This window comes from Megalobrama amblycephala, linkage group LG11 (genome assembly GCF_018812025.1).
Source record: "Megalobrama amblycephala isolate DHTTF-2021 linkage group LG11, ASM1881202v1, whole genome shotgun sequence".
NCBI lineage: Eukaryota > Metazoa > Chordata > Actinopteri > Cypriniformes > Xenocyprididae > Megalobrama > Megalobrama amblycephala.
Genome location: NC_063054.1, coordinates 2,397,211 through 2,412,436, shown reverse-complemented (window position 1 = coordinate 2,412,436; position 15,226 = coordinate 2,397,211). Strand labels below are relative to the sequence as shown.

Sequence of the window (15,226 nt, the reverse complement as noted above, 5' to 3'; positions counted from 1 at the left end):
ATTTTGCACACAGGATGCGCATAAGCGTTTTGTGCCGCTCTGTATGGGAGCAGTTCATATTATAATACTGTTGTGCAATGAAAGATTGTTAATAGCATTTTTTGTTCTGTCCTATCTATCATATGTTGCTGCCTCATTAAATAAAACTCTGCTAAGAAAAACAAGCCATGAGTCATAGATGAAGGAGTCAGCTGGATTCCTGTTTTCTTGATTCCAGCTGGATTCCTGGATTTTCCTGATTCTACCAAGCTAGTGAAGCTATTGGTTTATTTACAGTTGATGCACTGATGCACAATTATTTAATAAACCATTCATTACATTTGTGTCTGTTTGTTATTTTTTTACAAAGTTAGGCAAGTAATGTTTAAGTCAAGCCTGATACCTTGCACAAAAGAATGATCCCATCTTTCACACAGTGAGGCATACAGTTTATTAGGTAATTCAGCACTTTTTTTATTATTGCTTGAATATCGGATCGGTATTGGCCGATACTGAATCCCAGGTATCGTAATCGGTATCAGAAGTGAAAAAAGCGTATCGGTTCATCCCTACTCAACACACTCAGAAATTTAGCTTGACAAGATAAAATCACACTCAATATCCAGGTCACGTTCATATCGGCCAGTGTCGCTCTACAAGATGCTCAGCGACAAAATAGCAGTTTTTAATTAGATCCACAGTATTTGCTGTGATTCCACTGTGATTATAATCTGGAGCGATACTGAATCAGGCGGTGGAGATCTGCAGAAAGAGCGCAAGCTGCTGCTGATATGTCTCTCTGCAAAGAAACTGTCCCTCGCAACCAAAGCAATCCAATATCACAGCCAATCAGAAGAGCGTGTGGGCAGAGTCTCTCTGAAAACGCACTGCACTCGCAACCAAATCAATCAAAAATCACAGCCAATCAAAAGAGTGTGTGGGCGGAGTCTCTTTGAAAGCACACTGCACTTGCAACCAAATCAAGCAGAAACCACAGCCAATCAGAAGAGCGTGTGGGCGGAGTCTCTCTGCTAGACACTGCACTCGCAACCAAATCAATCCAAAATCACAGCCAATCAAAAGAGTGTGTGGGCGGAGTCTCTCTGCTAGACACTGCACTAGCAATCAAATCAATCCAAAATCACAGCCAATCAAAAGAGCGTGTGGGCGGAGTCTCTCTGCTAGACACTGCACTAGCAATCAAATCAATCCAAAATCACAGCCAATCAAAAGAGCGTGTGGGCGGAGTCTCTCTGAAAGCACACTGCACTCGCAACCAAATCAAGCAGAAATCACAGCCAATCAAAAGAGAAATATTTATAATGTATAATGTAATAATTAACATTAAAGATACATACTGAGTTACATATTGAAACTGTCTTTGTCATAGAATACACTTGTTCGCAGTTAATTTTTTTTCAAGAATCTGAGTTGAATCCATTGTTGTTTCAGTATGGTTATTAAGGTCAAACAAAATGATATTCAAACTCACATTAAATTAAACATTAAATAAAGCACATAATTAGTGCCTGTGATGATGTTGTTGGGACAAAAACTCTGATTAACATGGAAAAGTGCCTTTTTTTCATGAGTCCAGTCTCTTTAGGACACAGTAGCTGCGTTTCCATTACCCTAAATTGCGCAAATTGAAATTAAGAATGGAAACACGTCAATTTCGCAAAAACTCCCATATATCACAAAAATGTTTTTGCGCTTGCATGAGGTGGTTTTTCAGGCAATTTGAAAAAGGAATATTTTGTGCAACGGAAACAGCAGGGTATGTTTGTACAGAAGACGAGACCGGAGGTGCTTTTCTTTTCCTATTTATGGATCTCTTTCCTCGCTCCTCAGCTTCACCCCATAGATGCAATGGGAAGATGCAAGAAAAGAAAACGAGGACCGGGTGATCAGAGGAAATCTTTGAATATTGGAATATTCTTGATCACCACTTCAGAGCGTCATCAGCTGCGCTTGAGTCTAGAGGGATCTGGGAACCCTTAAAGTTTGAGAAACTAATAGTAGATCTCTATGCACTTGTGCATCCTTGCAGCAAATCCTCAGGAAGCTTCCTCATGCCTCGTTCCTCACCTCCTCGCGGTGCATGGCCTTCGAGATTTTCTTTGATCGTTTTCCAGGTCACAGGCTGGAGGATAGAGGAGCGAAGAAATGAGGATGGGCCTCACGTCAGTTAAGCTTTTTCCCTAAGTTGAATAGGGAAGGCGTAGGACGTAGCATAAGCTATTTGAACTGCGAGTTTTACACTTTCTTCATCAGTTGAATAAGGAAGGCAGTCTTGCGGAAGCTGGATATTTTACTTCATAACTTGTTAAATATGGATATTTTTCTTCACATAAACGCATCGCTTCTCTTCAGAAGGCCTTTATTAACCTTCCAGAGCCGTGTGGAGTTATGTTTATAATGGATGGATGTGGATGGAAGGACTTTCTTCAGCTCATACTTGTGAACCCTGTTCACTGCTATTATAAAGCTCATGTGTCGTGATATTTATTAATAGGAAAATAAAGAGTAAATTGGAAAATAACATTTTAAAAGACCAAGAACAGCTTAGGCCTACCTCAAGATGCTTTTTCAGATTAGATGTCGAATCCTGAAGCCAATAGAAGTTTTGTTGCAGACATAGCTTGCATTGCACTATGACGTTACTGCACGTCCTTTTTCATGTTTATATAAGTAAAACGGTCTTTGAAATTCCACTAGAGAAATGCGTTATGCCGTTTTCCCGTCCATTTTTTTTTTTGCGTGGGATTGCATGTCTGTAGGTCTGTAGCCTACTCTGCAGACTGCTAACTGAACAGGCTGCGCTTTTTTTTTTAAACAGAATCAGAGAATCATTGGCTCGTTGGTTAAAAATCCTCAAATAGCTTAAGTTAATGTAAGTAAATGAAATAAATGACATTAAAATTCAAAGTGTGAATGTAACTGTAATTTGATTACCATCTATTAAAATTCAATTAAAATTCAAAGTGTGAATGTAACTGTAATTTGATTACCATCTATTTAAAATGTAACTGTAACGAAATACAGTTACTCAAATTTTGCATTTTAATTACATGTATTTCGTTACTCCCCAGCCCTGGTAATAGTAATTCAGTGAATAGAATAACTAATAGAGAGTTTTAAACTCATTTGTATGTCTGTTCTTCATCAGTAGCCGCTTTTCCACTGTTGGGCCAGTGCGAGCCAGGGCTTTCAGCGAGCCAGGCAAGGCTAATAGCCCCGGACTTGCAGCACCGAGCCCAAAATCATGCTGCATTTCCACCGTCGGGCCAGAAGCTCCGCAGCACTTCACTAAAACCCGCCCGTAACACGCCTCTCTTGAACAACGTCACACAAACCCGTCATTTCACAAACAAATGGGAGTTTTATCAGAAAAATAATCAGAAAGAAATCCCTGGAAACTAGCGAGATCGTAAAGTGAACATGATAAAAGCAGGAGTTTGTTGGCATTTTGTTGTTTACTTAAAAATTTAAAAACCCAAGCATCGATGTTTTACCAAACAAATTAGTCATAATGAATTAATTTGTGTCGAGAATAAACCTCAGTCACAGAAAGTCAGTCGCCTCCGTCTCCACACCTAGATAAACTCCGCCTTTGTTCGTAACCACTCCCTCAAGCCCGAGCTGGCCCACTTTGGACCAAGGTGTTCGGCGGACCGAAAAACCCGGCCGTTGGCCCCGAGGAAGTCAGGAAGTGGAACACACGACTGGCCCTGGCACGCACTAGCACGCCTGCTTTAGGCCCGACAGTGGAAACACGGCTAGTGTGAACACTAGAGGGCTTCGTTTCACTTGATACTGATATGTTCTTTATAAATAGGCAGCACTCATGTAAACTCATGAAGACCGGCAGGATCTCTGTCTCTCTGCTGCTTCTGCACTGGCAGTTTTTATTGATTCTTGTAATAAACAGTTTATTAAACACAACTTACAGTTTTTAACTGCTATAGTTGTAGAGTATTATAGGGAAGTTCCCACTGCTGAGTTAATGTGAACCTGACCCTGTCCTGTACATTATTGCTGTGACATGAACACACTGATAACGTGTAAAATAAAACACATTCTAGGATTTTGTAACATTCTGTTCACATACTGCAAACTGACACTGTATAGTACACTTTATTTATATTAATATTTTTTGTACCTCTGAATGTCATATTTGAATTGTGTAGGCTAACATATTTTATCTCTGTGCATCATGTCCGAATGCTGCGCTGCATCTCGAGCGGCTTCATTATACTTGAACAAAGATGGTTATATTTCACAATATTAATTTTTCAAATAGAGTGAAAGTATTTTTCTCTCACATTCCTGACTTGATGCAAGAAAAAAAAAAAAGATTAGTAGGCGTGCAAGATTAGTATCAAGTATATCCAGTTTTACTATTCTCTTTTTTTCTGGTTTAAAGAACCTGAAGAAAATAAAATTTGCTGTTCTTGTTGCATTTACACGGCTTTAACCAGCAGATGTCCTCAGCATGCTATGTTTTGAGTGAATAGCTAGTGTAATCGATCTAATCTAACAGTGAATTTAGACAGTGAAGTCAATATAGTGGAATAAAAACAACACCTGTTCTTTTTCACTGCAACTTCAATGGAAGCAAGACAATGTTGTCAAAACTAGTGCTGGATACCTGAGGTAATTTTTGTGTGCACTGTTAGCTTGCCATAATAATCTCATTGTTAATACTTCTCAGCATTTATTCCTAGCATATGACCAATTGTTTTCCATATATCCATTTTCTTTAAAGTATCCTTGAAAATGGGTCTGACTTGTCACACAGTGGGTGGATTTTTCTGGACCTCAGTGATTAACTTCTCTGCAATGTCGTCTGCCATTTTAAATGCGCAAGCCTTTAAATTAGAATGGATTCTGATTGGCTGTCAGTGTTTGATCGATCAACAGCTGGAAAAAAATTGTTCTGAAAGAGATCCCAATGATATAATTTCTCTATATCATTATCGTTACCTGTGGTGTGGACAGGGCTATTCTTTTATATTTAGAATCATTTTTAGAAATATATCTTTATTGTTATCTTTATAGTAATCGTTCTTGGTGTGAACGAGCCTTAAAGGGTTAGTTCAGCCAAAAATGTAAATTCTGTCATTAATTACTCACCCTCATGCTGTTCTACACCCATAAGACCTTCGTTCATCTTTTGAACACAAATTAAGATATTTTTGATAAAATATGATGGCTCAGTGAGGCCTGCATAGCCAGCAATAACACTCCCTTTTTCAATGCCCAGAAAGCTACTAAAAACATATATAAAACAGTCATGTGACTAGTGGTTCAACCTTAATATTATAAAGCGACGAGACTACTTTTTGTGGGCCAAAAATAACAAAATAGCGACTTTATTAAACAATATCTAGTGATGGGCAAATTCAAAACAGTGCTTCATGAAGCTTCAAAGCTTAATGAATCATTTGTTTTGAATCAGTGGTTCGGAGCCCGTATCAAACTGCCAAAGTCACACAAACTATTGTTGTTTCAAAACACTTATGACGTAACGAAGCCTCATTTACTGAAATCATGGGATTTTGGCTCTCTGAACCACTGATTCGAAACAAAAGATTCGTAAAGCTTTGAAGCTTCATGGGCATTGAAAAGGGAGTGTTATTGCTGACGATGCAGGCTTCACCGAGCCATCGGATTTTATCAAAAATATCTTAATTTGTGTTCAAAAGATGAACGAAGGTCTTACAGGTGTAGAACAACATGAGGGTGAGTAATTAATGATTGAATTTTCATCAATTCATGTGCATACGCAGAAGTTCAAATGTGTGTATAAATACGAATAGTGTATGTAGTTATTAGTGAATAAGATCCGATGTTAGTAATGACCTGAGATTCATGTACATTTATCATTTTTAAATGGTCCGGTTATGGTTGACAATATATAACATGACTCGGGGTGAAACCACAAAAAAAAAAACTGCAGAAGTCACAAAGGCAAAAATGGTAATGACTGGTTTAGTGTTTAGTGTGGTAGCAGATATTGGAAAGCAACATCTCACAATTTAGGAGAGATTCAATGGCATGTAAGGTCAATATGTAGGGCATTATACTGTATTAAGATCACATGTATTTGTGTTCATACAAAGCATCACATGTGTGTGCCTAAAATCTCTTTCCATTTTATGCTCACTGCTCCTTTTTATAGTTATTGCTTCAGTTGGTTGGTTTTCATTTCGCAATTCACTTTTCTTAGCGCTGCTGCTGACATCTAGAAGCGGACACATGTTCCCATGTACAGTATCTACCCTTAATGCACATTAACAATGTGACTGTTGATTTATCACAGATAAATGATGTTGGATGTTGGAGTGGAGTGTTTCACCTCCAGACCCGCTAAACCACCCAATCCTGAAGTCTCAGCTCTTGGTTCTGCCATCATTTCTTGCCATCTCAAATAAAATGAAAACAACTGTTACTGTAACTTCCAGAAAGAGTTTACATTCCATCACAGGCTACAGAAATGTGGTAGAGCAGGTGAATTTCTCCACTTATCTGGGAAAGAGGTAACGTTCAGACACCTCAGTTCACCTCCAAAGCCAGCCCTCATGTTCACGTCACCCAAAAAGCAGAACCAGTTTTACAATAAATAGATCCTTGACACGATGCTCCATACATTCACAGCCATGAAGTCCTGTCTTGAGGTTTGTGTGCTGGCCGTGATGATGCTGAGCTTGGGATTGTGGGTCCGTTGCGACATTCCCAGCTCCCTGTGCGGAGCGTACATGGAAGGAGACGTTAACATCGCAATTTTTAACTCAATACACTCAAAAGTAATCAACCTTCATAAGCGAACTAGACCTGAGCCATTCGTCTGTACTGAGTGAGTATCCGCAAGGCTTTCTCATGTTTTTAAATACTGCTGACATAAAAAAAAAAAAAAAAAAAATGATCTTTTGGATACTTATTAATACTAAGGTGATCAGATTTCTGAAATGGAAAGTATTGACAAGTTCAGTGGTCAAAATGTCATTAAAATCTCATTTGTTAACAATGCAATTTTGTTTTAAAATTGTTGTGGGATCCATGTACTATTATTATTATAATTAATAATAAATAATCTCACGGCTGGTCACCTAAGTAATTAACAATAAGAAGTGTCTTTCTCTTTTTGCCAGTTTTGATCTGGTCACATTTCTGCAATCGCTGGCTGCCATCTTTACAATTGAAGAAATCAATAACTCCAGGTTGCTTCCGGGGATTAAGCTGGGATATAAAGTCTGTGATCCCTGTGCATCTCCCACCAAAGCACTGCACTGTGTGGAACATTTACTGGCGATCAACAACTCTCTGCCGGCCCTTTCAGACTACTCAGACTTTCGTCCGCCAGTGAAAGCTCTTCTGGGAGAAAGATACTCAGAGTTATCCATCGCTATTGCCAAGCTCCTCAGCCTCTACCTGTGTCCTCAGGTAATTTCTTAACTCTGTACCTCATTAAAGCCAGAGTTTGCATGAATAATTCACCAAATAATGTCAGTTCTGCCATCTTTTACTTGCACTCATGTTCCAAATCTATTTATTTCTTCTGTGAAGAATCTTCATGCCACTTTTTTCCAAACAGTTCATAGCCTATCAAACTCCAAGAAGAACAAAGAGTGCCCTGAAAGAACAATTAAAGCATCATAAACATATCAAAACTGTAGTCCTTATGACTCGCACGTTATATTCCATGAAGTCATGCTTTGGCAAATCTTTGCTTGATGGTTCCATGAAGAACCTTTAACACCAATGAAACCTTTCCAATCCACAAAATTTCATTGTTTTTTAAATGAGAAGATTCTTCATACAAAGCAAAAATGGTTTCTTTTAAGAAATGATCACTAAAAGGTTTCTTTGGGAAACAAAAAATGGCTCTTCTGTGGCATCATTGCAACAATCCCCTTGTGTAGATTCAAAACTGGAAAGATTACCAGTGATAAACTCTTGTTGTAAACAAATGTTTGTCCATCCGTCACACAAAGCTAGCATGGCTTCAGAAAACGTGTAATATAGCACAGAAGCCATATTTGGAGCTTGACAAGCTGAACAAAGTCTCCCTCTGATAACAGATTTGTCAGTTTTGGGTGAACTGTTGCTTTAAGACCAGTAAAACTTTCTGTAACTCTAGACAGTAAACCTGTCATGCTTTCATTATAACTGACTAAAGGTGCAGACACATCAGTAAAAAGAGGTCTATTGTCAATAGTGTAGCGATGTATGAGCACAGCTCACAATTAAGACACTTTTTAAACCAAGCAGCTTTCTGTTGGTCTGTTGAATTTCCCTTACAAAAAACTGCAGTAAAAAGTAGTATAACTTTAGTATAATTAAGCACAACCATAGATTTGCAGTATAATAAAGTATAATCACAGTACAACTGTACATTGAAAAGTACATTGAAGTAGTTCAACAGCATTAAAACTGCAGTTGTATTGCAGCTATACTGCGATATTGCAGTTTTTTCGTGTCCAAAAAACTGCATTTTTCTATATGTAAAATCTGCAGTAATCTTTTGTAATGGACACAACATGAGACACAAAAAAAATCAATCAAAAAACACAGCCAATCAGAAGAGCGTGTGGATGGAGTCTCTCTGCAAGCGCACTGCAGTCGCAACCAAATCAATTAAAATCAAAGCCAATCAGAACAGCATGTGGGAGGAGTCTCACTGCACTTGCAACCAAATCAATAGAAAATCACAGCTAATCAGAAGAGCTTGTGGGTGGAGTCTCTCTACAATCGCACTGTACTCACAACCAAATCATTCCAAGATCACATCCAATCAGAAGAGCCTGTGGGCGGAGTCTCTCTATAAGCACACTGCGCTCATAACCAAATCAATCCAAGATCACATCAAATCAGAAGAGCGTGTGGGCGGAGTCTCTCTGGAAGAGCACTGCACTCACAACCAAATCAATAGAAAATCACAGCCAATCAGAAGAGTGTGGGCGGAGTCTCTCTGCAAACACACTAGTCTGGCAACCAAATGGATCAATTCACAATCAAATTCATAAATATTACACCATTTTAATATTATTAAAAATACATACTGAGTGACTGAAACAGACTTTGTCATAAAATACTTGTTTGCTTACAGTTCCAACGTTCTTGTTTACATTTATTTATTTTCAAGCTTTGATGTGAATTATGTTGTTTCAGGATGGCTATCAAAAGGCAAACATACGGAAGAGGATTAGGGCCAAGCAATAATAAAAAAATAAAACCATCTCGAGATTAAAGTTGTTAAATTTTGAGAAAAAAGTTGAGATAAAATGTTGAGAATAAACTCATTAAATTATGAGAATAAAGTCATTAAATTACGAGAAAAAAAGTCATTAAATTATGAGAACAAATTCGTAATTTAACGAATTTGTTCTCGTAATTTAACAACATTTTTCTCATAATTTAATGAATTTGTTCTCGTTATTTAATGACTTTTTTCTCATAATTTAAAGAGTTTATTCTCAACATTTTATCTCGACTTTTTTCTCGAAATTTAATGAGTTTTTTTTTTGTAATTTAACGAGTTTATTCTCAACATTTTATCTCGACTTTTTTCTTGAAATTTAACGACATTTTTCTCACAATTTAATGAATTTGTTCTCATAATTTAACGACTTTTTTCTCGTAAGTTAATGACTTTATTCTCAACATTTTATCTCGACTTTTTTCTCGAAATTTAATGATTTTTTTTCTAGTAATTTAACGAGTTTATTCTCAACATTTTACCTCGACTTTTTTCTTGAAATTTAACAAGTTTTTTCTCGTAATTTAATGAGTTTATTCTCAACATTTTATCTCGACATTTTTCTCGAAATTTAACGAGTTTTTTCTCATAATTTAATGAGTTTATTCTCAACATTTTATCTCGACTTTTTTCTTGAAATTTAACGACATTTTTCTCATAATTTAACGAATTTGTTCTCATAATTTAACGAATTTGTTCTCGTAATTTAACGACTTTTTTCTCGTAATTTAATTACTTTATTCTCAACATTTTATCTCGACTTTTTTCTCGAAATTTAACACGTTTTTTTCTCGTAATTTAATGACTTTATTCTCAACATTTTATCTCGACTTTTTTCTCGAAATTTAATGAGTTTTTTCTCGTAATTTAATGAGTTTATTCTCAACATTTTATCTCGACATTTTTCTCGAAATTTAACAACTTTAATCTCGAGATGGTTTTATTTTTTTATTATTGCTTGGCCCTAATCCTCTTCCGTACAAACAAGATAATATCCTAACTCAAACTAATTTTTTTAACATTAAATAAAGCACATAATCAGCACCTGAGATTATCATTGTCTTAATGTACGTTGTTGTTTCAGTCACCACATTGCAGGGATAAAAAAACTTGTAGCTTGCTAAGACAAACTCTGATTAACATGGAAAAGATGCCTTTTATCATGTCACAGCATTGCATCTGTTTAGGACACAGTGTTAAGCAACTACCTTTATCTGTCAAAAGGTCAGCACCCAGTCCTCTGCGCCAGTTCTGAGTGACAAACTGCGGTATCCGTCCTTCATGCGCGTGATTCCGAGTGACATCTACCAAGCTCAGGCGCTGGTCAAGCTCATATCTCATTTCTCATGGAACTGGGTTGGTGTTGTGTATGGAGATGATGACTACGGTAGAGCGGCCTACCAAAGCTTTGTGGAAGAGTCAGCGGGAAAAATATGTGCTGACTTTGAGAAAATGGTACCACACTACTTAGACCACGTTGACATCGAAAAGTACATCAAAGATGCTGCCAAGACCATAAGAGAGTCTTCTGCCAAGGTGGTGCTGCTCATTCTGAAGCCGCAGCTGGTGGAGAAGCTTTTCAAGGAGATGATCCAGACCAACACAAGCAGAGTCTGGATTGCGAGTGACGCCTGGTCCTTATACCGGCCCTTAACAAAGATGAACGACATAAACAAAGTGGGTAAAATATTTGGCTTTTCTTTTACCATGGGAAATATACCAGGGTTTGAAGACTACTTGAGAAACCTCAGGCCAACGCCAGGAGCAAGAAATTACTACATAGAAGAGTACAAGCAGCAGAGACTGAACTGCTCGCTGTGGCCCTCGAACTGCACCGTAGATGACATTCTGTACGCAGTGGACCACAGAGAGGCCTACGGAGAGAGGGTGGCCATATATGCTATAGCGCATGGGCTCAGAACACTCCTGAAGTGCGACGAGACCGCCTGCTCCGGAGAGACCAACTTCCCACCCTGGAAGGTGAGATTTTTCTAGACAACATCTCTATACATGAGAACACTTTAGTGTGAGGTTCAGCTTGTTAACATGACATTTATTAGTCAAGGTTAATGGTTATTGTAAACTGTTGTTCGTTCACAATACATTAACTGATGTTTTTTGTTAAAACTGTTGGTAAAATTATGGTAAAAAATGCATTAGTATATGTAGAAATCATTGTTAACCTGGATCAGGGTTTCCCAAGTGGGGGTTCGTGAGTGGATGAAAAAACGTACATGTACATCATATGTAAAATTAAAATAAATAAATGAGGCTGCATGATGACATCCGCTGTATAACCTGTTCTCAGCCAGTTGAACTGGAGCCTGTCGTAAATCGGCCACGTGTTCTCCAGTGTTTTTGTAACAAGCATTTAACAAGCATGAACTACAGTGTAATAAATTATTAAATCTCAAGAACATTTACTCTTTTTTGCAGCTAGTGGAAAGTATGCGCAGTGTGAATTTCACACTCGATGGCAATAGATATTTCTTTGATGAACATGGTGACTTTGTGGATGGCTATGACCTCATTATGTGGAAGGAAAATGGTGATGAACGAATTATTGAAGTTGTGGGAAAATTCCTATTAAATAAAGGAGACGTGGAGATCTTCAGTCAATACCAGTCGATAAATAACAGCGTGAGTTGGTCTGTCTCTACTCTAGCTATTTTATCCACCACCACAACAAGAAAACAACTGACAATCATTGAGATGTGTTTTTTTTCCCCTCCAGCTGCCCTTGTCCAAGTGCTCAAATTCTTGCATACCTGGTTATGCGAAGAACCAGTCAAAGATCTCCTGCTGCTACAACTGCGTTGAATGTCCTGAAGGAAAATATACTGATGGATATGGTAAATCAGAATTCATTCACAGAATTCACTAGAAAATTTTTGATACAGGGTATCTGACCATAAATAGCAGAAACCAGCAACACTGGAACTGTCTTCAGATTTTATTATTATTGACATAACTGAGAGTTAAGCATAGATAGTTAAGCCAAACCCATCAATCAAAATTAAGTTGTGACAAAATGTATAGTAACTGTGACATACTGCAGTTTTTCATCAAACATTCAACAGCATATAAATCAAAACAGCCTAACATTACTGAATGAAATGTTGAACATGATTTTCTCAGCTTTATGTTCAAGTAAATTTCAGGCATCAAAATAGTTGTTAATGTACAGTAGATGGATAATTGTTGAGTACTTTTGAAACCTGGAACAGAAAAAGAAACAAAAAACTCAACACAAAGCTGTTGACAGCACATTATCACACTACTTACCAGATCGATTAATAGATGAACATTAATGGTGTGTTCACACTTGTAGTTTGTTTTGCTTGGTTTGTTTGGTCCTGACCAAAAAACAACAACAACAAAAAAAAAAACATTTAGTCCTGATTCACTTATCACTCACCAAACGAAACGATACCGAACCTAGGCACACGGACACATTCACAATCTGATTGGTTGGCATTTATGACATATTGCCTATTTTGAGCGAGAACTTACCGAACATCCAGAACTGTCCTTTTATAGGGTCTCATCTTTCTGTTTTTGGTTTGTTTACATGTTTTTTGTCCAAACTATGTTCATATACCATTCAAACCGTACCAGAGTTCGTTTAGAAGCATATGTGAACGCTGCCATCCAAACCTTGGTGGCCAAACCAAATTTAATTTTTATCGAAAAAAATATGCCAAGTGTGAACGCACCCTAAATATCACAGTGTAGATGATTTTATTAAGGGAGAAGAAAGAAATTTTGGAAGGATGAGACATGTGAAACTAGTACAGCACCTCACCTCACCAGACCAACACAACCATCCATTAAGCAGTTTAGAGTCATTAGTTACAGATAAAACACCATTGGCAAATCACAATCAGAGAGATGGGTAACAAGCCTGCTTCCAATATACCAATAATAAAGGCTTGTAAGGGCTGATAACAATATATATTGTGCTTTCCAAATTCAAATTTAATGACTCTATACATGCAATTTCTTTTTCAGATCTCCCCGAATGCCTAAAATGTCCAGACGGAAAGTGGTCTCTTAACGGGTCAAGTAAATGCGAGGAATACCTAGAGATATATCTGGCTTGGAGTAATAGTTATCCCATAGCTCTGTTAGTGGCTACAGCAATAGGCTTGGCTCTGGTGTTCACCTCATTCATCATTTTCAGTGTGCACAGATACACCACAGTCATCAAAAAAGCTGACAATACAATGTCTTGTTTCATGTTACTGGGGCTGACGGTCAGCTTTGTCAGCGTAATCATGTTTATCGGCAGGCCAACTGTGCATCATTGCAGGGCACAGCAGGCCTTGTACGGTCTCGGCTTCACCCTGTGCGTTTCATGCATCCTGGTTAAAGCCTACCGCACTTTCTTGGCTTTCATGGCCTTTGATCCGGACAAGCAGCATCAGCTTAAAAAACTCTACAAGCCTGTTATAAATTTGGTCCTGCTTACGGGTGCTCAAGGACTCATCCTTTTGTTATGGATGACTTTGGGAAAGTCTCCTGTACCAGATATAAAGTGGCCTGGAACTGGCCTAGATAAATATGTTGTCTGCGACGAGGGCTCCATTATAGGTTTTGGGGTGATGCATGGTTACATAGCTCTATTAGCCTTCATTTGTTTCTTTCTTGCATTCAAGGGTAGAAAAGTCCCACATGATTTCAACGAGACTGGGGTCATCATTTTCAGCATGTTGATTCATCTGTTTGTTTGGCTTTGCTTTATTCCTATTTATATTGAAAGAAACAAGACCGAACAGCGGCACATTGTTCAGGCTTCAGCCATCCTGGTTTCCAACTATGGCATAATATTTTGTCATTTTGTCCCAAAGTGCTACATAGTCCTGTGGGAACTGTCCGAGAACTCAAGGGCATTGATCATGGGGAGGTTAGCTGGAGGCATTAAAGATGACGCTGCCTCTGACATTAACATATTTCATGGGGGCCGAAACACTCCAGACTCAAGCATCAACTCCCCTGGTGTAGGACCATTTGTGATAGAGATCAGTGCGATTCATAAAGATGTTTCCAGTACTATAAAGACTGAGGATTTTTTTAATATGGATAGAGGCAGTATAGATTCCACAGTGTCCCGCCATGTCCAGCTGAGGCAAAGACATAGTACGAAATAAAAATAGGAGTGTTGTCTTGCATCCTTCTAGCAATTACTGCAACAAACAAATCTTTCCTTGGCCAGAAAAGTTAATATTCTTTCTTACATAAACTGGATTTTCATCTTGCATTCATTGTAAATAACTCAATACTGTATGTAACCACTTAGCAACTCATGATGAAAGTTGCTAAAAGGGTGATTTAATGATATTTGCTGTAATACATTTATTTTTAATTTAAACATTTACATATTAATGTATTAAATGTAATGGTGAAGTGTGTAATCCTAAAAATAACAAACCAAACTGTTGTTACCTCTGGCCCATGGAACAGAAATTACACACCTCTTTTTGTACTGTTCTTTTGCATATTGTAAAAACTGTACATTTAATAAACAATAAAACATGATTTGAGCTTTGAACTTTAATACCATTATCAGTGTCTGTCACTGTTTGTGATTCTTGTGGATCATTTTGCCATGTTTAAATCCTTTGCCAGCAGATTGCAGACATCAGGGAGGATTTTAGTCAGAAGTAAACATCTATAAATACTCCGACCTCAAGCCACAATGAACTTAATTCACCAAATGCTGCTGGTTGTTGTTCAATTTCACAGAAACAAAATTGAAACAGTCACTTAAGCAGTTTTTTTTTATGAAAACTTGTTACCACTGTAGAAAAAAACTGAAGTCACTGAAAATTTTTACTATAGTTTTTGATTATAATGCATATGCTGCATAATGTTAATTCAATCAGAATTAACCAGGGGTAAAAATAAAAGAAGACAAGGTAACCAGCAGGGTATGTGATTAGTGAGATGAGCTTATGGTCTTAAGCATGCGCTTTATTCCTGTAG

General features: G+C 37.7%; 1 protein-coding gene and 1 long non-coding RNA gene across 3 annotated transcripts in view; one reads left to right on the top strand and one right to left on the bottom strand.

Moving 5' to 3' along the window:
* The window catches only part of LOC125278911, a 40,930-nt gene extending 27,691 nt beyond the window's left edge, over positions 1-13,239 (bottom strand). For both annotated transcript variants that reach the window (XR_007187284.1, XR_007187285.1), the window contains exon 1: positions 12,527-13,239. This is a non-coding gene — a long non-coding RNA (uncharacterized LOC125278911). The remainder of the gene's footprint in view (positions 1-12,526) is intronic.
* On the top strand, positions 6,156-14,822 carry LOC125278908 (G-protein coupled receptor family C group 6 member A-like). The gene is made up of 6 exons (XM_048208315.1): positions 6,156-6,838; positions 7,134-7,425; positions 10,466-11,221; positions 11,678-11,881; positions 11,976-12,093; positions 13,253-14,822. The coding sequence occupies exons 1-6, from the start codon at positions 6,621-6,623 to the stop codon at positions 14,389-14,391; spliced, it is 2,727 nt and encodes a 908-aa protein (XP_048064272.1). The 5' UTR covers positions 6,156-6,620; the 3' UTR covers positions 14,392-14,822.
* The last annotated feature ends 404 nt before the right edge of the window (positions 14,823-15,226 follow it).

Bases quoted from the DNA above. Each gene is read 5' to 3' on its own strand.
- LOC125278908 (XM_048208315.1), top strand. From the start codon at position 6,621: ATGCTCCATACATTCACAGCCATGAAGTCCTGTCTTGAGGTTTGTGTG. The intron at 6,839-7,133 runs GTGAGTATCCGC...TCTTTTTGCCAG, and splicing joins GAGCCATTCGTCTGTACTGA to TTTTGATCTGGTCACATTTC. The intron at 11,222-11,677 runs GTGAGATTTTTC...TCTTTTTTGCAG, and splicing joins CCAACTTCCCACCCTGGAAG to CTAGTGGAAAGTATGCGCAG.